Raw genomic sequence first — 25902 nt, forward strand, 5'->3', positions numbered from 1 at the left:
AAGAATTTCAACGAGTGCGCGTCACCATGTTCGCAGTACTAGAGGAGGAGGAGGAGACCTGAAGCACTTGGATCCAAACTGAGCTTCTGTAATCAGGTTTGAAGTGGTCGCCGAGGATGCCACCAGTAGCAGCTTGTCCATAAGACCTGCAGTGCATCGGCACTGTGGTTTTATAGACTTTGGAGAAACGTTGCTTATTACTTTTTATTCTATCTCAAAAATGGTCTAAAACTAATTTAATAGTCTTTAGCTAAGTGTTTGATGTGGCTAAATAGATCTTTCAGGTTATGCTACCACACAAAGGTGTAGTTTGCATTTTATTGTGCTTCAGTAGGCTAATACGCCACTTTAACAGGAAAAATCTGAGTAAATCTTCACAATTTGGGACAAAGTGGATCCATCCATAGGAAGTGAGATAGAGCGCAAATCTGAAGAAATCTTCCAAGAGTGATGACAGCAATGGTGAAGCTCACCATGAACACTTCAGCCAACTCCGTCGGACCAAACCAGTAAAAGTTGTCTTTATGGAGTTTCAAAATGACATTTTCTAAACTGCTGAACGAGAGCAATGATGAATTCTCCTTGGACGAGGCGTTTAACGGGTCTTTGTCGGAGCACTTCCTCTCCAACATCAGCAACACCACCACCGGTGTGGGCATCACCCTCGACTCTCAAGTCATCGGTGTGGGAATCTTTCTGGCCTTTTTCATATTAGCGGCCATCGTCGGAAACATTTTGGTTATTCTCTCGGTACTGTGCAACAAACATTTGCAGACGGTCACGAACTTCTTCATCGTGAACCTGGCCATAGCGGACCTTCTTCTGAGTACCATCGTGTTACCGTTCTCCGCGTCGCTGGAGGTGTTAGGATGCTGGGTGTTCGGTCGTGTCTTCTGCAACATCTGGGCAGCGGTGGATGTCCTCTGTTGCACGGCGTCGATATTAAGTTTGTGCATTATATCCATAGACAGATACATAGGGGTGAAATACTGTCTGAAGTACCCCACCATCATGACTGAACGCAAAGCAGCTGTCATACTCGTGGTGGTCTGGGTGTCTTCAATGGTTATTTCAGTCGGACCCCTTTTGGGGTGGAAAGAGCCTCCGCCGTTAGATGAGAGCATCTGCAGGATTACGGAAGAACCGGGCTACGCGCTTTTCTCCTCCTTATTCTCCTTTTACCTCCCACTCATGGTGATATTAGTCATGTACATTAGAGTTTACATCGTGGCCCGCAGGACTACAAAAAGTTTGGAAGCGGGTGTCAAACGGGAGAGAAATAAATCAATGGAAGTGGTACTGCGGATACACTGCAGAAGCATACCAGGAGATTCGAGCACCACCAGCTCCAAAACCAAAACGCACCCGTTCAGAAGTTCACTGTCCGTGAGACTCATGAAGTTCTCCAGGGAGAAGAAAGCTGCTAAAACCCTCGCCATCGTCGTGGGGATGTTTATTCTCTGTTGGCTACCGTTTTTCTTCGTTTTGCCTTTGGGTATGTATGTTATTTTCATGTTTAATGTTTTTTTTATTTTTTATTTTTTTTTATTTGATTTATCGAATCCTTATGGTTTATAAAGCAGCAAATTTCATTCATTAGCGAATTAACTGTTTACTATAAACTTTGAAACGCACAAAAAAGAAAAGAAAAAGAAACTATTCGTTTTAAGCAATTTTCTGCATTTGTCAATAGTAGGGTAAGATCTTCCCCTATGATATATGACATACAGTACAGGCGTTTCTTCAGCCTCAAGCAATTTCAAATCTAGCTGTAATTTTGTCAAATGATGCAAAAGTGTAAAAATAATAATTAAATGTATGTATTTATGATGCATAAAATGTTAGCTATGAAAATAGACATATCAAGACAAAGGAGGTGATCATTTTATTTCTATAATAAAAAAAAAAAAAAAAAACAAATACCATTCCCATCACTGTCATTTCCACCATGAAATTCTATTACACATAATACAGAATTTGAGATGTGGTGGAAATGACACCGTGGTGGGGAGTTTCATGACTTTCAGAAAAAAATTACAAAACTTGGCATAAATCTCGTGATGCATGTACATATATTGTTGGACATAGTTGACAAATTAAACTAGGGAGTGTGAAGCAAGTTTGAGATTTGACTTAATAAATCCACATGTGCTAATAGTGCCCTCGCTTAAATATATATATATATATATATATATATATATATATATATATATATATATATATATATATATATATATAAACCTTACAAATCTGAACATGCAAAAATAACTCATATTAAACTCTTTGTGTGTGTGTGTGTGTGTGTGTGTGTGTGTTATGCTAGATTGTTACAGGAAACATTAGCATGCTAACATAGGCAGGTGGGGTGCATTTCTGAGTGCAACTTGCTATTTTGCTATGGTTAGCACAGCAATTAATTTGTGGATAAAGCAATGTGTACAATATTTCAAATATATTGGTCTTTACTCTAGGCTCAAACTCCACTCTTCACCGTGATTGTAACCCCCAAAACTACAAGTCTCCCCCTTTATATTTATCTTGTACAGAGACACATAAATCAAAACATGCAGGGAACTAGAAACCCTCAGCCCAGTTCCGGTTAAGTGAGTTAACAAAACAATTTCAGTTAACAAAAAATATTCATGTTGTCCCAATGCAAATGGATTCAGGAAAGCTGAAAAGACACTTTTTTGGTTAAATCAATTTAATCAGGGGGTATATGTGGGTGCCTCATGCTGCACCACCACATGTTGCCCATGCCAAAATCTGCTACTGTGTGGAGGAACATGAACACAGGGAGAACATGCAATCTCCACACAGAATTTTTCTTTTGGGAAAGGAAAACTGGAGGAAACCCAGGTGGTCCGGTTTCCCAAAAGATTAAAAGGTTAATTTAATTGGAGACCCTAAATTGCCCGTGAGTATGAATGTGTATGTCTGTTTGTGTTGTCCTGTGATGGACTGGCTACCTGTCCAGTGTATTTCCCTGCCTTCAGACCAAAACAGCTGGTATAGGCTCCAGCACTACCCACAACCCTATATAGAACAAGCAGCTATAGAAGATGGATGGGAGGATTGACTAAAACTGACAATATTGAAAGTAGTTTTTTTGAGTATAAGTGAAGAAGCACCAATAAATAATCTATGGCTTTTTAAAAAGAAAAGTTGATAAAGTTAAATTTTTTTAGTGCACTAAAATTGCTGTGCATTTTGATGCTGCTGTTTTTGTGTTATGCTGTGGCTAGAATAAAAATGGAGAATGCACAATATACAGTAGGCTAAAGAAGGCAACCTGTCACAGTACCTGAATTTTATCATGATTTGCACAGTGTCACTTATGCTTGTGTGGGCTTTTCATGGATGAAAATGGCTCCACAAAATCACTTTCAGATTACATTCACACATAAGTAGATTCAATCAATAAAAAATGGTTGCATATCTCACCTCCCGCACATGTAAAGGGGGTTTGAGGCGTACATCAGCATTTGCCAGCAGTCATCTTTAACTCTTTATGTTTTTGAGGGGAGATTGTTTTAGACACTACAAAAATCCTCTATGTACTTCAGTCTCTCTTTTGGAGAACATTATGCATTGTGGGATGTGCATACTGTGTATACTGTTGCAACTTAGGAGGCAAGGAACAACTGCAAAATCAGCCTAATACTGCATGTTTAAATAAATCCAAATGTGCTATATACATGCATGAATATATAAATAACTTAAATCTTCATGAATCCAATGGTGGCATCTATGTATGATTTAACTAGATTTTATACAATTAAGGTAGCCTTTTTGGCAAACAGGCTATTGACTCCTAAATAAAAATGCTGAATAAATATTTAATATATGCTTAATAAATATTTATGAATATAACCCAAGTTAGCCATTCTGGATTGGTCATCATGATAACCTCAAAATATTTAGAAAGTGGGATGATACAAAGGCAGTAAATCCAGGAAAAAAGGCAACGGTTATAACAAGAGAACAATCAGCAATGGCAATGGAAAAACGCTTGGTAAGGCAGGGTAAACTGGCAATACTTCGCAGAGTCAAAATGGAACAGCATGGTATTTATATAGTTCAAACAAGAAATCACCAAAGAAGAAACGGTACAGAGTTAGAATTCGGGAGAGGGCTCCCTTTGGTGGTTGGTAGGAGGGGTAACAACCTCGGATGTTACATGTTGTCAAAACAAACCAATAATAATGAAGGCAGAAGTGAAAAGCAGAGGTATTGAGAGTGATTTATATGCATAGTTTTCCTGTTTTTACGAAGGCTATGTACTGAAGAATTCATAAGAGCTTTGTTTACTTTTTAATCATGCATACAATCAGTTCTCCTTGCATGTTGTAGTCCATTAGTGTATAGTGGTATATTTATCATATACATCTTATCTTTTAATATAATCCCTCATCCATCCATCCATCCATCAAAAAAAAAAAAAAAAAAAAAAAAAAAACAAGCAGCCAAGAATGAATAGTGTCGAAACGGCCCCTTCACCAAAACAACTCACCAAAACCAAATCAAATATTGTGTCGGTCCACACTCCATTTATTAATCCTTTTTGTATTCCAGTTTTCAGTAACCATAGGTGTAGTTCATCACCTTTAACCAGAGAATATTTAGCAGAAAAAGGCCACTTCTATTAAAATGAATGAGAGAAATTGGAACGCCCAACAGTCAACGGACATAGAAAGGAAGTCCCGCCTTACAGGTAAAAGAGCAAATCACCTTTTAGATATAGACAGTGCCTGTCAATTAATTCGAGAACGTGTCTATATACACTGTGTGGCAGATGCTACTTAAAACGTTAAATAGCATCTGCCACACAGTGCAGATATTTCACCCCAATAGTCTGGTGGAACCACAGAAATATACGACAAACTAACCCATAGATGTCATTGCAGTGGCATGGGGTGTAAAGACGGTATGTGAATGTGTATTGTTGTCCTAGTGACTGTGGTTCGAAACCATGTTTTGTCCAACTCTTTTTCCCACCTGATTTCATGTTTCCATTATTAATATTTCCTTTAATACTACTTAAAATAATAGATACAAATAAATAGAAATGTTGATTTCATCATAGTGATTTGGTCACAGTGAATGTCGAGGAGTGCAGAGAAGGGTTTGATCCAGAGGCAGGGTCTGTCAATCGCACTCGTTCCTGTGGCTCGGAATCATTTGTGTATAGACTGCGTCACTGTATTACTATATTGTAATAGTAACCATGTATTTTTTGGCAGAAACCATAGTTTTAATGCAATTAACCATGGTGTTAATACAGTAATATGGTGTAAATATACTGTATTAACCATGGTTAATTTTGTGGTTAATGTACATTTACAAAAAATACCATGGTGAATCCATGGTTACCGTAGTAAAACCAAGGTTATTTTTTCTAAGGTAAGGTTAAGGTTAGGTTTAGGGGTAAAGTTTAATGTAGTGTGTCTGTGGGAATCTAAACAAACACAATAAACACACTGCAGTTATGCCCATACTGTATGTTAGTATTTAAATATGGGTGCAAATAGTATCTGACACTATTTGTTCCAGGGTGCAATTAGTATCTACCATTATTTGCACCAGGGTTGGGGTGCAAATAATATCTGCCACTATTTGCACTGGGGTGTATATAGCATATACCATTATTTGCACCAGGGTGCAAATAGCATCTGCCTTTAATAAATGTAACTGATTCCTATGTAATAACAGGGTGAGGTGTAAATATCCATAATGCAGGAGAATTTATTGAAAGTATTCAGTGTTATAGTAGGTACAGAAGATGAGCTGGGTCGAAAACCACCCTTGGGAAACTCTAGCAAAGACATTATACTGAGTGATTCAGTCACGCAAATATTATCCAAGATTACGTCACAGAGGCCAAAAAGAGTTCTAGAAAAGAAAAGAACAGTCTCCTATTACATTTAAGGGATTTTGGAATCATTGTCTGGGTGCATGAAATGGGTACTTCTTTAAGGTGCAGTATGTAAGATTCAGAAACTCTTGTTATTAATGACACCTGTGGCCATTAAGTGAACTTAGCAGTTATGTAAGCTTACCTGTCCAATAAGAAGAACTCCAAATCAGGGTCGGTTTTGATCCCCAAAACCGAACGAAGGTCCCTCTTGGAATCAAATGCCCTGCTGATGTTCACTCTAGTTTTCGCTCGACCACGATCACGTTCCCACTTAGCCAGATGGGATTTAGTAGATAAATGTTTTTTTTAATTTATTTTTTTGGCTTACTCTGAGTTTGTGTGGGAGTCAGTGTTGTGCTGGGAGCCAGATGTTTGCTGGATTCCATCTCTAAGATAGAGTTACCTAGTGTTGCAGACTGCCTGTTGTCGCTGTTGAATAGCGGAAGAGAAGCTATTACTGAGGCAAGGCTCTCGGGAGTGCGCATAAACATTACATCCTTTGGATTTTCCCGGAAAAAAAGACCGGTCCCTTCACATGAAAATCAGTCTACAGGCTTTAATAGGCAACATAGAAAGTCCAGAAAGGGCTCATTTTTTAAGTTGCGTTACAAGCCTTTCACACATTGGCAAAAAAAAAAAGGCAAATATTACATGAAAATTGTTACATAATGCACCTTTAAGTATCTCAAAATCAAATGATGATAATCATTATAAATTTGGTGGTTGTATTATTAGTCAATAATTAAATATATATATATATATATATATATATATATATATATATATATATATATATATATATGTAGCTAGTATTCCTTGAGTCTGAAAAAAAATTAAAATAAATTGTTGGCACTGTACATTCCCCACAATGTATTGGTTTACCCTCTTGTCTTCCCCCAAACCCACCATCCCATCTTTCTCCAGAGTGTTTCAAAAGTGCAGTTACCACAAGTTGCCTGTCCCTCTTGGAATTCTACTCACAGTCACTGTTGGTGGGGGGGTGGGGCAGCAGGGGTCAATAACATCTTCTGGCAAGACCTGCATGTGGTGCTGATGAAATTCTGGGATCAACCCTTCTGTTTCTTTCCCAATGGTTAGGTAGTCAAGGTTTAGGAAGGGGAGGCAAAATGGGGGTCTTTGACCTCCTTCTGCCTAACGCTCCACTGCCTTAATCACGGCTATTAACTAGCAGAGTTAAAGAGGGTGCTTTCCTTTTCAAAAGCCTCAGCAATGTGCAGCCAGCCACCAGGACAGAGCAGGGATATGAGATTGCTCAGATCCACACGTACTACTTTGCAAAAGCACAAACTGTGAGCCTCTGGTTAATTCTGGTGTATAAATGAGGGTTGAGAGAAATTTAAGCTGGCTTCAATGCAAAGGCACTGGGAAATTTGGAGAAATAAATTTAGTAAGTTATATTTTATCTCTCTCTGGATGTGCATGAAAAGACGGATGATGGAGTCTTTTTGAGAATGTTATTATTTTTTATTATTATTTTGGGAAGATCATCTTGAGATCATTGTGTTTCTCAACACTGTCGTAGAGTTTTGAAAATGACTGATATGTTCATGATGCCTTAACTATGCCCCAATTTTTGGCAGCTAAACAACATCTCCACAGTTATTGTTGTGATGTTTCAAGAGAATATTTTCCTGACACCATATGTTTGTGCTGGACTGTGTATAGGTCTTATTTCTGGTGGCACAAACAGAACCAGATGTTCCTACCCTCCAAAAGAAAAATACGCAATACTTCGATACGTTTTCCCTGACACTTACCCGAGGGTATTGCCAGATTTATTGATTTATGATTTTATGTAGTGTGTAATGCATTATCATGACGTAATAGCAATTTGAGGACATGTCTAGTTGTTTCACATCTGTCCATTGTGTCCAAATTGCAAAATTATCCAGAATTTCAGGGAATTTAAGAGCTTCTCTCAACATGAGGTTACTTAAATTCAGCAGATGTCAAAGATAAATTAGACTACTTTTCAACTTGTCTTCATTTGTTTATCATTTATCCTTATTATTTGGTCCGAAATGATTTCTGTTCTTTGTAAAAGCTCACTAAAACCATTTTTTTCCTTCTGAATACTTGCAGTAATGTTTCCATTATTTACAATAGCCATATGCTACTATTGTTTATAATCATATGCAAGTACAACTTCATAATGAGTGTTTCTTGGCCTTGGGCCTTGGTTATAAAATGCTTATCAAGGTCTCTATCAAGGTTAAATATGTTATTGTTCTTGTGCACACTCAAGAACTTCCTCTGATGAATGCATTTAGCACATGGCTGATGGCTTATTGAGGCAAATAGTATTTGACCATACAGGTGTTGTAATGACTACAAAGCATGTGTAATTAAATATTGAGACGTGACATGTCATTCCAGGCACCTAACCATTTTGAAACAGTTCACCGTGACTTATGTGTTTAATACAGCCCCTGCCACTGTGAATATTTAATTCCTCTCCATGGCAGGAATGATAAAAAAAAAAACAATAAAAAAAAAAAAAAAAACATTTGTCAATGGAAACAATTAAAAAACAATAAAAAATCCAGAATCCAAAAACAAAATAGCACTATACGTATATATATATATATATATATATATATATATATATATATATATATATATACATTACAGAATGTAAATGCAACAAAATGGAGTTAATTAACAGAGGTTTGGGAGGAGCATGTTCATTTTAATCTGACAAATCACAGCCCTCGAGCAGGAGTATATAAGCCGCTGCTTACCTGCTTCCCATGACAACTCTCCTGACATGAGAGTCTTTCCGGCATTCGGCCCCACCCATATCCCACGAATAGACCCAGGCAGACGGATCATCGGATGCAACTTCCCTGCAAAGCATTTGGCTCCACCAGAACAGCTCTTCCATCCAAACAGTCTCGTTATTTAACAGAAGCTGCCACAGCAGCTCTTTGTTTTTTAGCAGTATTTACGGCTACCATGTTAAGTGTTTTATATATATATATATATAACATTAATATATAATATTACAGACGTATATAAAGGATATATACATATTCCTAACTAATATTTGCTCCCCCTACAGGTAAGTACAAACTAACCTTTGCTTCCCTTCCAGGTGTTGATGATTCTAATGAAGTCTTTTGTGCCTTACTTACAACCGCAGCAACAGTGCCCCGCCATAACAAATGTAATAAAGTTGTATTCTTAACTAAATTTTTGCTTTCCTCAAAGCTGCATATGAACGTAATTGACACGTTTTCCATAACTAAACTTTTGCTTCCCTTACAGACGTATATAAAGGTACTAAATTTACGTATTCCAAACTAACCATTTGCTCCACTACAGGTAAGTACAAACTAACTTTTGCTGTCATTACAGGTGTTAATAAATCTAATGAAGTCTTTTGTGCCCTACTCGATACCACAGCAACAGTGCCCCACCCATACCAATTGTGTGTACACAGTTGTTAATATTTTCTCCACAGGTGCTCTCAATGTCTAAGTTCCATACTTTCATAGAAGTGCATCTACAGCAATGGAAACACAGCAGCGCTCCCACAGCCCCAAATACTCAATCCACTGCCTCAGCAGTGCTTTAAACTCCGCTCCCGCAGGAGGCCCACTTTACTGCCGCAGCGTCGTTTTACCATGCATCCGCCAAAGCCTTTTTGTCTTCGCTTCTCAGCAGCTGCAGCTAGCATTACAGGAGATAGCGGTCACCACATCCTCTTCTCAAAGCAACATATTTTCCTATCTATGGGTAGTCTATTGAGTGAGGCTACCCCTGCAAACAAGCCCCGTTCCTCTCTTTCTCATTTTCCCCATTCGATTGCTTGCTGGGCTTACCCGTTTGAATGCCATGAGCGCTCTCTCTCTATGGAGCAGTCTTCCGTTTGAATCGCAGTGTGAGCCCTCCCATTCAAACACAACACAAGCCAACTAGTGCTCACTTTCCCCATTCGACTGCTTGCTGGGCTTACCTGTTCGAATGCCGTGAGCGCTCTCTCTTTATAGAGCAGTCTCCCATTCAAATCGCTGTGTGAGCCCTCCCTTTCGAACGCAGAGTGACCAACTCTCGTGCTCATTTTCCCCATTCGATTGCTTGCTGGGCTTACCCGTTCAAATGCCGTGAGCGCTCTCTCTCTCAATGGAGCGGTCTCCCATTCGAATTGCAGTGTGAGCCCTCCCTTTCGAACACAACGCGAGCCAACTCTCATTTTCATTCTTCCCGTTCGACTGCTTGCTGGGCTTACCCGTTCGAATGCCGCGAGCGCTCTCTCTCTATGGAGCAGTCTCCCATTCGAATTGCAGTGTGAGCCCTCCCTTTTGAATGTAGCGCAAACCAACTCTCATTCTCATTCTCCCCGTTCGACTGCTTGCTGGGCTTACCTGTTCGAACGCCATGAGCGCTCTCTCTCTATAGAGCAGTCTCCCATTCAAAACGCTGTGTGAACCCTCCCTTTCGAACGCAGCACGACCAACTAGTGCTCACTTTCCCTGTTCGACTGCTTGCTGGGCTTACCCGTTCGAATGCCGTGAGTGCTCTTTCTCTATAGAGCAGTCTCCCATTCGAAACGCTGTGTGAGCCCTCCCTTTCGAACGCAGCACGACCAACTAGTGCTCACTTTCCCTGTTCGACTGCTTGCTGGGCTTACCCGTTCGAATGCCGTGAGTGCTCTCTCTTTATAGAGCAGTCTCCCGTTTTAATCGCAGTGTGAACCCTCCCTTTCGAACATAACACGAGCCTTCTCCCCGTTCGACTGCTTGCTGGGCTTACCCGTTCGAATGCCGTAAGTGCTCTCTCTCTATAGAGCAGTCTCCCATTCAAATCTCAGTGTGAGCCCTCCCTTTCGAATGCAGCACAACCAACTAGCGCTCACTTTCCCTGTTCGATTGCTTGCTGGGCTTACCCGTTTAAATGCCGCGAGAGCTCTCTCTCTCTCTCTATAGAGCAGTGTCCCATTCGAATCGCAGTGTGAGCCCTCCCTTTCGAACACAGTGTGAGCCAACTCTCATTCTCACCTTCCCTGTTCGCATACCGTGAGCCCATCCACTTCTACGAGGAGTGGTGGTCTCCCGTTCGAATCGCAGTGTGAGCCCTCCCTTTTGAACACAGTGTGAGCCAACTCTCATTCTCACCTTCCCTGTTCGCATACCGTGAGCCCATCCACTTCTACGAGGAGTGGTGGTCTCTCGTTCAAATCGTAGCGTAGCCCTCTAGACCAGCAATTGTACAAGAATGCACCTTCAAACAAATGCTTAAAGCACTCCCTCTGTACAGATTTTGGGGGGAAGAACAATTCAGAAGCATCCGCCAAGCCAGTTTACCAAATAGAATTGTTGCTGGCTTGCAGTCCTAAATACTTCCTGCCATAGTCATGGTACTGTTCTTTCATCTTAACGCCTTTTTGGGGGTAATCAGGACTTGAGTCGAGTCTCGAGCTCCGAGCCCTCCAGTATATGGACAGCAAGCCAAATACGTTTACTTATTCAACACAAAATTACATTAACATATGAACTACTGAAACCATTAGCTATGGGTACTGCTCAATGTAGTGTTGTCACGGTACCAAAATTTCAGTAGTCAGTACCAATACCAGTGAAATTTCATGGTTCTCGACACCAGTTTCAATACCACAGCAAAAATATGTTAATATTATAATGTGATCGTGTCAGTGCTCAGTACTACCAGTACTGTAGAAACACTGGTATCGTTACATCTTTTTTATTTTAATATCGACTTGATACTAAAGTACCGGTACTTTTGAAACACTATCTAAGTGATATAAAAAGTAGAGCAGGGAAGAGGTTATAGCTGTGCTTTATCATGAATAAGGAAGTATCCATTTTATAAACCAAATATAGCCATGCTGATATACTGTAGTTATTTTTGCTTGAAATTCAACCCCAAAATGTTTTATATATTACATAACCATGTAGTGATTTTTGTGATAATCCACTAAGATATCCAGTGCTTTATAAATAACCAAATAAGATACATTTTCATTTATCATATTTTGGCATGTATTGTGACTCAACAGAAGTTATACTAAATGCACATTGTATCATATCACATGCACTAGGTAAAAATGTTGAGCTTGAGAGTCAATTATTAGGTATCCACTTGCTTAAAATTGTCAAAATTGTTTTTAAATTGTTATCATTTTTGCACGTTCAGTCACTACCTCAGTGCTAAAAATTCCTCAGTGGCTGTCGACCTGTCAGGATTATATGTCACCTCGCTGACAAAAGCTGTGATGTGAGCCTCTAATACATTTCCACATCAAATTGACAAATGATGATAATGCACCTCGACAGAAAGTTCTACATGTTGCCAATAGCTGTAGACTATGTGAAAATAGGTCTTAAATGATCAGTATGAGATGAGACAACTTCAACATGTGGCTGCCTGCCAAACATTCTGACAGGATAGCTCAAGTATCAGGCATTGCTAGAAAGTGAAGACTGCCAGCAGTCATGCACAACTCTCAGCTTGCAGCTGTTAACTCAACGCCGATCCCTGACTGCAGCATCGTGAAGGAGAAATCAGTGAAAATTGTAGCCATCAAGCATGTTAGGCTAAAGCCTCAATGGCTACTCACTAAAAGAAAAAAAAATAAGACAACTGTTTTTCAACCATCATTAGTTGCTGAAAAAATAAAGACATTTGTGATTGTTGCTGGAACAATCCCTTTAAGGCAGGTGGTCATCTCCACTGTCCCACAGCCATTATAGACAGACTGGACAGAATTACTATAGACAGTGTCCTGAGACTTTAACTGTTCCATTTACAAGATTACAACTGTGGTTTGTCCGATACCGCGCTCATGTACTTGTACTCGTACTTGTAAAAATACTCCGATACCAAAAACTGATACCATCTAATGTTCGAATGTCATTACGTAAACATTCATCGCACAGATTAAAATCACATCACATCCTAATGAGATTATTATACAGCAAAAGCTGTGATTTAATTAGATAAATAGATTGTTTGCACGTGCATTGATCCTTTGCTCATACACGGAAAACACTATTATGAGCATTGCATGCTCTGTTTGTAGTAGATGACAACAGGCAGAGCGCTAATTCACTTTTTAGCACAAGTCATATACAGACTACATACAGTATGTATTTATTTATATAGTAGATTTTTGCGGTTTAATAATTACTGTGATTCACGTAGCAAACTGCTTTTCCGGATTGGGAATCTGCAGTCATTACGTCAGAGCTCCTTGGTCTAACAACATAGAAACACTTTAAAATAAAAGCTCTGCCAAATCAAAGCTCAATTTAAATGAAAAAGGTATGACAGAAATAGATCACTACTATATAGTTATGTAATATTCACTGTTATACTACTACTACTACTACTACTACTACTATTACTACTACTACTACTAATAATAATAATAATAAATCAATAGTAACTGTATTATATTTAACCAATATCTCACATCTGTGATGCTTTATTATGCAGCACTTTATCTGACAAAAATAACTACAATGTTGTATTTAGGATTGTGCTGTGAGGTTCTGTATAAAATCACTTAATTTGATAAAAAATAATAAAATTTCATGTTGAAAATATATTGTTATACTTTCATTTGAATAAAGTTTTAATTCATTTATTTATTTAAACACAATTTTGATGATAAAATGTAAATAAACAGCTGATATTGAGTTCAGAAAAAAAGCAGGTATCGGACTGTGTATCGGCGAGTACTAAAAAAAAGTATCGGTACTTGTACTCGTTCTCAAAAGAATGGTATCGGAACATCCCTACTAGTAACTTCACCAGTGGTGACATAAGGTGCTCTGGCTCTCACTAGCTTTTAAACATCCTGCTTGGTGTGTCTCGTAATCACAACAATTACCAAAAATAGGCTTGCAGGGACTGGCTTTTATCTCAGTCACAATTACACCCAATTGCCGACCTGTATCCAAGAGAGAGAGCAGCATATCTCTTTGTTCATCAACACTGTTTCAACAAGACTGCACTACTCCCAGTTCGACCCTTTCTATCTGTTGCCTCTAGTGCTATTTAAGTCCTCTTTAGTGACAGGGAGGGACTCTGACCTCGAGAGGCACTGAAAATGGTAGCATGGCATGAGCCGACGAGGTGATGAAAACTGTTTTAAATGTGGGAAAATGTAATGCTAGCCTCCCCTCAGAGAAATGAGCTGCATATGCAGTGTTTGTGCGAGGTAGACAGAATGAAAATGTGTATATAGTGTAGGTGTGTTCTGTAGGAAGAGATGATGACAGCATAGACAGATCCATGATTTCATTCCACTGAAATGTGAATTTATTTAACTTTCAGCCCAAATCTCATGCTCATTTTCTTCGGTAGGTTTTATGAAGTTAAATTTAAGATTTTGTGAAGAAATCAAAGACCACAAATGCCTAAATGTAAAACTCTCATAAATACATAATTTCAAAAACATTGCTTTGAGTACTCAAACAATTCATCCTCTGTCTCACTCTCAACCAATAGTGTGACTGAGTTTGGGGTGGGAGTGACTACTTGTTTGTTTGGAAAGTATTCATGAATCTTCATTAAAAATAGTGATTATTTTAGCAAGATCCTGTGTTATCGTTAATGGCACAGAAATTACAAACTTCACCTTAAAAGTGAACTTGAAAAAGCTACTTCAGTGCAATGTGAAATCAATCACAAGTGTTGTCTTCTCTCATGAAACATTTAAAGGAATATTCCGGGTTCAATACAAGTTAAGCTCAGTTGATAGCATTTGTGGCATAATGTAGATTACCACAAAATGTTATTTCGATTTGTCCCTCCTTTACTTTAAAAAGAGCAAAAATCTGGGTTTCAGTGAAGCACTTACAATGGAAGTGAATGGGTCCTGTCCAAACCTATAAAATAAAATACTCACTATTTCAAAAGTATAGCCACAAGAAATTAACAATATTTGTGATTTTAATGTGTTAAAATTGCTTGCTAACCTTTATGTGTAAAGTTATACCCAGGTTTACAACTTTACAACTGCTTTGAACCCTAAAGCCCAATATGACTGCAAAAACAATGATTTAAACAACTTTACAGCTAAAGTAATACACAAGTTGTAACAGAAGAAATAATGTAAGTGCTGTTATATAATCACAAGCTTAACTTGTCTGCCTCTGAACCCTCCAAAAACTGCCCCCATTCACTTCCATTGTAAGTGTATCACTGTAACCTGTTTTTTTATTATTATTTATTTATTTATTTAAGAAAAGAAAATTGAACCGAAATTATTTTTGTAGTAATTATGCCACAAATGCTGTTGATTTAGCTTAATTTGTATTAAACCTGGATGTCAAGTTTATGTGTGTTTTTGTTCATATCTTTTATTTTGAAAACGAACCTCCTTGTTCCTGTCATGTGATGTCCTGTTCCTGCCATGTTTTCATGTGTTTAGTTCTTATTGGTTCCTTGTCATGTTACTGTCATATGAACCAATAACAAGACTGAACTAATAACAAGATAACCAGGCAATAACCATATGAACCAATGACATAACAGAACTGATATCAAGACTCATGAACACAAACCAATGAGGAGACAGGACTAATAAACATAGTGGAACAAGAGGGTCATATGACAGTAACATGACAAGGAATCAATAAGAACTAAACACATGAAAACATGGCAGGAACAGGACATCACATGACAGGAACAAGGAACTTAGTTTTCAAAATAAAAGACATGAACAAAAACACACGAAAACGTGACACTGGAACATTCCTTTAATATTATTGTGAATTGAAGACATTTGTCTCCAAGAGAGACATTTTAAGGCCTTCATTTAAAAAAATAAATAAATAAAAAAAAAAAAAAAAAAAAAGGAGCAAATTAAGCCTTTTTTAAGACTTGCAGAAACTGCTTTATGGTGTGTATCAGGGTCAACCCGGTCCCATGCCAAATTGTAATAAGATTATGTGATGGTGAAATCAAAATGTTCAAGCCAGTAAACTTTTACTCCCATGAAAAAAATAAATGAACCACCAAACAATGTTATTACAATCTTTCCTGCGTTTAATCCCAAACTAACCCCTTACCCAAACCCTAAACCTAACCATCTGGATTTAAAATGAGACAAAGGAGTTGTATTACAGGTTATTGACATTCATCAGTCACTTGTGTTGCATAAATACATACATTATGGATTGTGTTCACAGATGTTTCCTTTCCTAAAATAAAAGGTTGAATTGGAGGCTACCTAAAATTGTATGCTTTTATAGTATTTGGTGCCTTTATTTCAATTTGAAATTCTGTTTGTTTATTGATTGGTTTCTATGGGAATAAAAGTCGTACCTTTTCGTATGAGCCAGTCAGCCAGATTTCGATCTGGGGTGTGTTTCCAGTATAACAACATAACTCACTGTTTAACAACCATTGTACAATACATGGTTGCAGAAATTTACTAGCTACTTGTAACTGTTTCCTGAAATCGTAGTAACAATATTGCACATCCATAGTTCGAAACCACATTGGTTCAACAACATAGATCTGCCTTTAATTACATTATGCAGGGGGTGGAGTAATAATTTCTGCAGATATCATATTACTGTATAATAGCTCATTTACACATACACCAGAAAGCTGTTCAATGTTTGAAAGCCCCTGAAAACATGAAAACTGCGTGCACTGTGTAATGTGACAGAGTTACAGTAACCCAGACTTGAAGATGGTGGTGAACCCAAAAGCAGGTATTTATTGAAAAAACACAAACACAGACAGCAAATGGCAGGTGAGAGGTGAATGAGCAGATTGGTTCTGGAACAGACAACAGTACTTGATGGAGGTTATTGTATTTGCAGGTAGAAGTATTACTTGGGTTGGAGGATAACACCAAGGGAAGGAGACGCAGGAGAGGAAACTTGGAACAAACTTCGGAATAGTGCTGGAGAGGAATCGTCGAGGGAGCAAGCTGGAATGGCATCTGAAGAGTCAGGTAAGTAGAAGGTAAGTGAGTCTGTATACTGCTTTGATACCAGATGAAGACTGAAGGGAGAGTAGAGTGTTATATAGAGGAACTGATTGACACAGTGATTGGAGACAGGTGCGGGTGATCAGTATTCGGGGGAGTGGGAAGGTTGAGTGTTTGTGGCGGGAAGGTCAGGTGGATCTGTGACATTACCCCACCCTCCACGGACTGCTCCTGAGGGACGAGCCTCCCGATGCTGTGGCCGACTCCATCCACGAGGAGCTGGATGGTCTGGGTGAGTGTCGTGGAAGTTAGTGAGTAGGGTCAGGTCCAGGATGTCGTCTCGGGGTACCCATGATCTTTTTCGGGACCATAGCCCTCCCAGTCTACAAGGTACTCGAGGTGACCCCTGTGGTGTCGGGAGTCCAGAATGTCATGAACTGCGTAGTTGGGTCTGTCTTCCAGGAAGAGCAGCTGGGGGGGGTCGTCAGCTGGATCAGGTTCTGAGGGGTGAGTATAGAGAGACGGATAGTGAGGTTTCAGGAGGGAGACGTGGAAAGTAGGGTGAATGTGTATTCGGGGGGAAGTTGGAGTTGGTAGGTGACTGGATTAATTTGTTTAGTGATAGTGAAGGGACCAATGTAACGGGGACTTAGCTTTTTACATGGTAGGTGCAGCCGGATGTCCTTAGTGGAGAGCCAAACATTCTGCCCGGGTTGGTAACTGGGGGTTGATGATCTCCGGGCATCGGCAAGGATCTTCTGGCAGTGCACAGCCCTCTGCAGGTGATGGTGGGCTAAGTCCCAGTCCCCCCTCGCTCTCTTTAAACCAATGGTTGACCGCTGGGACATCAGATGGCAAATTCCCCGGACCAGGGAAAAAGAGGAGGTTGGTAGCCGAGTACACACTGGAAGGGTGTTAAGTTGGTGGAGGGTTGACTTAAGGAATTCTGTGCGTACTCGGCCCAGGACAGAAAATGACTTCAACGGTTCTGCCGGCAATGACAGAAGGTTTGAAGGAAACGGCTGATCTCCTGAATTTTCCTCTCAGTTTGCCCGTTGCTCTGAGGATGATACCCAGAAGTGAGGCTGATAGTCACTCCTATGATGGAAAAGAAAGCTCTCCAGACTCTGGAAATTAACTGGGGACCTCTATCTGAGACGATATATTCAGGAATCCCATAGTTTTGGAACATGTGGTTGAAAAGGGCTTCAGCGGTTTCGAGGGCGGTGGGAAGACCCTTGAGGGGTATCGACTTGCAGGCTTTGGAGAAGCAGTCAATGACCACCAAAACACAGGTGAATCCCTCAGAGGATGGCAGGTCTGTGATAAAGTCAACCCCAAGGTGTGACCAAGGTCGGTGTAAGATGGGTAGGAGAAGGAGATTGCCAGTCAGTAGATGTTGAGGAGTTCGGGACATGACACATTCCGGGCATCCCTGGCGAACCTTCTGACATTTTTGTCCATGCACGGCCACCAGAACCAGTCCTGGATAAGCAAGAGGGTCCTATTGGTCCCAGGGTGGCCAGTGCCCAAGGAGGAGTGGACGGAGTCAATGAGTGATAAATGCTGAGAGGAGGGTACAAAGGTTCTTTTGGTGGAACAGCCCGGCAGAGCAGGTTCAGTGGTGGTGGCATCAGAGATTCTATCATTCAGGGACCATTGGATAGGGCTTACAATTATGTGAGGTGGAAGGATGGTATCCGACTTCTCAGGGCTTTCCTCTGGAGCATAAAGTCGGGAAAGGGCATCTGCCTTGATGTTCTTTTTCCCGGATGATAGGAGATGAGGAAACTGAAGTGTGTGAAGAAGAGGGCCCAATGTGCTTGGCGAGGATTTAGACGATGAGCCTCCCAAAGGTACTCGAGGTTCTTGTGGTCTGTTAGTACCTGGAAGGGGTTTTGGGCCACCTCTAGCCAATGCCGCCACTCTTCCAGGGCCAACTTGACAGCCAGAAGCTCCTGGTTTCCGATGTCTTAATTTTGCTCTGCCGGGGAGAGTTTTCGAGAGAAGAAGGCACATGGATGGAGCTCAGATGGTTTCCCCTGCTGCTGAGAAAGCATGGCTCCTATGCCATTAGTGGAGGCATCTACTTCACTACAAAAGGTTTACTTGAATTGGGGTGGATGAGAATTCGGTCCATGGTGAAGGCCTCCTTCAGATGTTGAAAGGTGTAGGAAGCCTCAGAGTTCCAGGTCAGAGATTTAGGCTTGGATCGGAGAAGAGATGTTAAGGGGGATGTGAGGGAGCTGTAATTCCTGATAATGTGACGATAGAAGTTAGCGAAACCCAAGAAGTGCTGGAGTTCCTTGATGGTAGTAGGAGTGGGCCAGGATCGCACAGCCTCTACCTTCCCCTCATCCATCTGGATACCCTTAGGGCTGATGTTGTAACCTAGGAACTGGAGGGACGACTGATGAAAGGAACATTTCTCAGCCTTGAGGTACAGATGGTATTCCCTCAGCTTTTCCAACACTAGCGCGACATGTTGACGATGGTCGGTCTCGTTCCGGGAGTACACCAGAATGTCGTTGATGTAAACGAGGACGAATCGATGGAGGTACTCACGGAACACCTCATTCATGAAGCCCTGGAACATGGAGGGGGCGTTGCCCAGGCCATACGGCATCATCCGGTACTCGTAGTGGCCGGTTGGAGTTACAAAGGCGGTCTTACATTCATCTCCCCTCTAGATTTGAATGAGGTTATATGCGCTGCGCAGGTCCAGCTTGGTGAAGATGGTAGCTCCTCTCAACTGTTTCAAGGCAGCTGGGACGAGGGGAAGTGGATATCGGAACTTTATCGTAATCTTATTGAGGGAGCGGTAATCAATACAGGGCCGGAGACCTCCATCCTTCACCATGAAGAAAAAGCCCGAAGCAGCAAGGGATGTGGAAGGATGGATGTAGCCTTGGTTGAGAGCCTCCTTGATGTACTCCTCCATGGCCTTCTGTTCAGGGATGGAGAGAGGATATATTTTGCCAAGGGGAAGTTGTGAGGCACGGAGTGGGCATAAGACGTCCTGGAAGTGGGAGTAACAGGATGGGATTTCCACAGAGGTGGAGCAGACAGGACTCTTAATGGAGGTGAAGTTGAGACAGAGAAGAGGAGATTTCTTGGCGATAGTCAAGGGTCTTGGAATGGGAAGATTGGGGAAACAGGTAGGAAAGCATTGGGAGCCCCACTTCAAGACATCGCTGGAAGACCAGGAAATGATGGGAGAATGCAGTCTGAGCCATGGGCGTCCCAACACGATGTCAGCAATGGAGTTCTCCAAAACCAGGATGGTGATGGTTTCGTGGTGCAGACACCCGACTTGGAGCATCACGGGACCCACACAATGATGAATCACACCTCTGACGATGGGTTTGCTAATAATGGAGTGGATCTTTAGATTGGGCTGACATGGCCGCGGATGGAGCTGGAGTTGGTGACAGAGCGCATCTGAGATGAAGTTGCCGGCTGACACAGAGTCGAGGAGTGCGAGTACTGTAAGGGAAAAGTTGGGAGCAGTAAGCGTCACACTGGTAGACAAGGGAGAGGAACAAACTTTAGAGTAAGTAACATAACTCACCAGTGGGTGCGGAGGACGAATGGGACACGCCGAGATGATGTGTCCCTTACCACCACAGTACAGGCACAACCGCTGGGTCAACTGATGCTGGCGCTCTGCCGATGATAGCCGGGAAACATCCATCTGCATAGGCTCCCCGCCTGGTTCTGAAGATTGGATTGAGGGTGATCATGCAGGAACAGGCGGAGACTGCAAGGCGGGCACTTCATTGAGGCAGGGCTTCATTCGGTTGGCGACTCGTATGGAAAGTTGGATGAAGCACTCGAGCCCCATGATGTCATCAAATGAAGAGAGATGCAGCCGCAGCGTTGGGTCGAGCCCCTGACAGTAAGTGGTGAGTAGAGCAGTCTCAGCGAGGGCGTTCGTTCTAGGGCGAGCGAACATTGAAGCAAAAAGCTTCCGCAGTTCTCTGCTGATCCAGAGTATGGCGCTGGATTGACCAAGGGACTAGCAGAATAGACTGGTGAAGAAATTGCGGAAGTGTGGTTCAAGATCGGTGGGGCAGTGGGGTTAGATGAGGTGGTTAGTGCTTGACGGAGTGTGTCAACCAGCTCCTGGATGGAATCCGGACCTGCTGGGTTCATGATTCTTGATGGTCTGGTATCCTGTTACAGTAACCCAGACTTGAAGATGGTGGGGAACCCAAAAGCAGGTATTTATTGAACAAAAACCAACACAGACAGCAAATGGAAGGTGAGTGGTGAATGAGCAGATTGGTTCTGAAACAGACAACAGTGCTTGATGGAGGTTATTGTATTTGCAGGTAGAAGTATTACTTGGGTTGGAGGATAACACCAAGGGAAGGAGAAGCAGGAAAGGAGACTTGGAGCAAACTTCAGAATAGCACTGGAGAGGAATCATCAAGGGAGCATGCTGGAATGGCATCTGAAGAGTCAGGTAAGTAGAAGGTAAGTGTATCTGTATACTGCTTTGATACCAGACAAAGACTGAAGGGAGAGTGAAGTGTTATATAAAGGAACTGATTGACACGATGATTGGAGACAGGTGCGGGTGATCAGTATTCGGGGGAGCGGGAAGGTTGAGTGTTTGTGGCGGGAAGGTCAGGTGGATCTGTGACAGACAGATGCATTGCATGTTCATGGACTTTTCTTTATCACCATTAAACCCACCATTTATTTTAATTTATCCACCATTTTTAATGACCTTTTGGACTTCACTAGTTCATTTGGTCTTACGGTGTGAAAAATCAAAACAAAATGTACCATGAAACATCAATCATTGTGAGATCAATTACAAAAAATAAGAAAAATACTGTTTAAAATAGTTTTAGATGTAGTCTAGCATATTACACCACAATACATGTCAACTTCCCAAGTGTATTTCATGTCAACTACCTGCAAAAAGTAAGTGTGGGAAGAGAGAATGCAAAAACAGAGATTCCATTCCACTGAAACGAACATTCCTAACCTTCTACAGTACATTCCGAATGTCCATGCTCATTTTCTCCTCTTTATCTTACATTTTTGCAGGTCTATTGCAGCTTAAATCATTATTTGACATTTAATGACTAATGGGTTTGTGTGGCCAGTCTATCAAAAGCAATAGTTCTTTGTTTGGGGAATGGCATATTGGCATCCCTTCCATACTGCATCCCCTGCAGGCAGAAAAAGTAGAGCTCACTGAGAAATTGTTTCAAAGAGTCTGTGAGAAGCCCACATACTATTTAAAATGCATTATGCGCCCCCAATGGGCTGAAGGGAAAAACAATTTGTGAAGTATATGATCTGTCCACTGGGTATAATTAGGCACACATGGTTCCAAACCATGAACCCGTGTATTTGAACTTTTCAGATAACGAAGGCAAATTGTAACTTGAGGCTAAATATACATTGTTTCCCATGTAAATTTCACTTGAGCCAACAACTTAATGTTTCTCCACCACTCTCTATTTGTCTTCACCTCCTCAGGGTCTTTCTTCCCAAAGTTAAAGCCCTCTGAGATGGTGTTCAAAGTAATCTTCTGGCTGGGCTACTTCAACAGCTGCATTAACCCGGTAATCTACCCCTGCTCCAGTAAGGAATTCCAGCGTGCCTTTACTCGTCTGCTGCACTGCCAGTGTCAGCGTCGCCGTCGCATACTGCGTAGATTCTATGACCAGCGCTGGAGAACGGCCATGAGGGGAGCCAGGAGGGAGTCTCACCAGGACTACTGCTCTAGATTTCCCTTCCATGAGCAATGCGGCAACTCTATTTATTCTTGCCGGAGCAAGAGCCAGCCTCTTGGTCTGAAGGGTTGGAGCTTCTTTCCCCCCTTACAGAAGTCCTCCTTCCAGCTGAAAGAGAAAATGAACAACCTTTCCAATAAGATCAAGAACGGGACAGGGAAGAGCAGCACGTCTGCTCTGAGCCGGACAGAGATTGACACTGTCTCCATGGGGATCTATAATGACTGCAGCGATCAAAGCGACTACCAGATCTATGACCTCACAGAGTGCTATGGCCTGAAGGAGACAGACATCTAAACAAAGATTGAGATTAGAGTATGTGTTATTTCAGAGCTCTGACTTCTGACATGCTGCCAGGCAAATATTTGGCTCTTAGGGGTTGTTTGATTTTTTTTTTTTTTTTTTTTTTTGTCTTTTGATCAAAGACTTGTATTCAAGTTATGTCTTAAAAATAATGACTTTGACACAGTTCAGAAGCAAATCTGAGATAAAATGACAAAGAAAATGTGAGTTAAAAGGACTGTTCACCCAATAATAAAAATTCTGTCATCATTTAATCAACATCATGTTGTTTCAATTAACTCTCATGTTGTTCCAGTCACCATTCACTTTCATTGTATCGGAATCGCAATGACTGAGACTGACATTCTGCCTAACATCTTCTTTTATGTTCCACAGAAGAAAGAAAGTAATATGGGTTTGGAACAACATGAGAGTAAGTAAATGATTACATAATTTAAATTTTGGGGGGTTGGGTGAATTATCCCTTTCAAAGAGATAAAAATATATTTTCACATGGATACTTTTAAGAATTTTACTTTAAAAGTGGAAAAGTACACTTAATGCACAAATAAGGAAAACTACCTTCACTGCACTGGACCAGATGTGCTATCCCATGGCAAACAAATAGACTCATAGCTGCTGGGTGTCTGTATACTGTGTTGTCCATGTGGTCTCTGTGAAGTATTCTGTCAAATGTTCAAACTCCCTGATAACCTGCAAGGCAACATTGAAGAGTGTGTTTGTACTGTGCTTACAAATACAGACTGTTGCAATTACCTTGACCTGTTGTCCATTAGGTGTGAATGGAAAGCATATTTAACTGTGATATACTCTAGAGAATGTTGAAACCATGACACTGATTATTACTGACACAACGATTTACTGTGATTCACTAAGCGATTCACAGATTACTGCAGATTCAAATGATTCAAAGTGATGTGGAGGTACATAACTTTAAATGTGAGGCACAATTTGTAATTAAAGATATTTGTGCAGATATTTTCAATATTTCAAAGGGTTTACTGTGTGCTATTCCTGCATCTCTATTGAACCCAGATAAAGTGACATTTTAAAGTAATCTCCAACAGCACAAACAGTACAAATCATAGTTTATAGACTACAACTCAGTTTGTTGTGTTGTTGAGAAAAAGGTTTCTTTGTAATGCTTATGTGACACCTTTTAAGATGTCAGCAGAATAAATCTGAAAAAGAGCATGCAGTATGTTGATCTCATAAGTGTATTTGATAAATCTACAGTATCAGGAAAAATAAAAGAACCATGCACATAGGAAAGAACAGTCACAAATGAGATTTCTTCAATATCTCAATTGTTTCTCTTGAGATGAAATAGAGACTTTTGCATCTCAGATTTTTGTCCTGTAAAAAACAACAACAACAACAAAAAACACTAGTACTCTCACAAGTGTCTCTTAGAGTGTCAGAAGAGATCTCAACAATGTTTCACACTGTGCTCAGATGTGCAAGGATGCCAAAGTTAGCAATCAAGATGAAGATTTCAATATAAACTTCAAATTTTCCCATCAAAATATTCCCAGATCAAATTATCTGAGCTATGCTATCCATATATTTTATTTACTAGCTCTATACTCTTAATGTATGTCAAAACTTGTCTCATCTGTGTCTATTTTTATGTAACTATTGTAGTAATTTTAGGAGAAACATTTGAGACAAAGTTGATAGTTAAATGAAACATTACTGAGAACTCCATTTTGTCTGCTGAGCCATGAAAGAAAAACTTCTGAGCAATACATGCTTTAGGGCCAGGGTGGTCATCTAATCTTGTGCTCCTAAACTTACCCATTAATGATAAAAAACAAAAAACAAGATGGCCAGTAGAGGTCACTGTTAATGGAAATTAATTTCAAATTCCAACAGTTTCTCTTAGTGAATAGTGAATTGCAAAGATGAGAGAAGCCATTTAAGCAATGTAATGTGTGTGAACCATTGAGAAAAGCTGCATTGCTCCAGACTCTTTGCTGGAAAAGAGGTCTGAATAATTTCACATTATGTTAAAGCTACACTATGTAACTTTGTTTTGTTAAAAAATAACAAAATGGTATTAATGAGAGAGTGCAACAAAAATCCATCTTCCAAACCATGCCTTTACATTACCCAAATACACTTTGATAAACCTATAATAATAATTTATATTTTAGAGCTGTCTGGACGGATTTCGCAGGAAATTGCATACATATGTCATTCGCTTGTGCCTGTCACGTCATATCCGTACACAGAGAAAATAAGCTCCGGTTACTGTAGCACGTGTATGGTGTGGGAGTAGCTGAAGCTGAAAGTTTGTTGTCACAACTAACAAGAAAAATTGACTATGGATCATTCAAAATGGCAAACCTCTGGGGAATCACCGGTTGTAAAAACAAAGAAACCCCGAACAGAGTAGAGTCTACAAGCAAAAAGGGAAAGTGACAGAGTCCGTAATAAAACCCAAATCAACGTCGGCTTGGCTTTTCAGAGGTGGCGACAACTGACAGGATTTACAAGCGACCCAGAGATGGCTTTTTTCTTATTCAACAGGTAAGATATTTTATTGATATGGTTTATGAATAGTTGTGTAATCACACACACACACGTCTGTGTGTGTAGTGAAATACAATAATTATACTGTAATCAGTGCAGAACTTTTTACTTGCTAGCACACGTGTGTATTTTTCTTTATAAAGGCAATAATTTATATAAATAAGTTCTTTAGTGCTTTAGGCTTGCCAAGGACATGTGAATCTTGAAATGATGCTGACCACTGGTTGGTAACAATGACAATCTATAAATTAGTTACTACTGTGGACTATTTGGCCAGAATATTCTGCAGTTATAACACTTTACAATGTTTGACCTTATCAGACTAGCAATCATTATGTCTAATATTTTATTTATTTATTTTTTTGGGGGCTGGGGATTTTTCCCCTTTTTCTCCCAATTTGGAATGCCCAATTCCCAATGCGCTCTAAGTCCTTGTGGTCACATAGTGATTTGCTTCA

The 25902-nt window shown here is 40.4% G+C and overlaps 1 protein-coding gene across 3 annotated transcripts; it reads left to right on the forward strand.

The window, feature by feature from the left end:
* LOC127444585 (alpha-1A adrenergic receptor-like) lies at positions 1 to 24165 on the forward strand. Of its 3 annotated transcripts, none has more exons than XR_007897846.1 (3): positions 1 to 1495; positions 22350 to 23176; positions 23321 to 24165. XR_007897846.1 is itself a non-coding variant. In XM_051704040.1 (2 exons), the coding sequence occupies exons 1-2, from the start codon at positions 538 to 540 to the stop codon at positions 22901 to 22903; spliced, it is 1512 nt and encodes a 503-aa protein (XP_051560000.1). In that variant the 5' UTR covers positions 1 to 537; the 3' UTR covers positions 22904 to 24165. The 3 variants fall into 3 exon arrangements, 1 of the variants encoding a protein (XP_051560000.1); XR_007897847.1 differs by having other exon boundaries at positions 22350 to 23173; XM_051704040.1 differs by having other exon boundaries at positions 22350 to 24165.
* Positions 24166 to 25902: the final 1737 nt, after the last annotated feature.

Source organism: Myxocyprinus asiaticus, chromosome 8 (assembly GCF_019703515.2).
Source record: "Myxocyprinus asiaticus isolate MX2 ecotype Aquarium Trade chromosome 8, UBuf_Myxa_2, whole genome shotgun sequence".
NCBI classification, from domain to species: Eukaryota; Metazoa; Chordata; class Actinopteri; order Cypriniformes; family Catostomidae; genus Myxocyprinus; species Myxocyprinus asiaticus.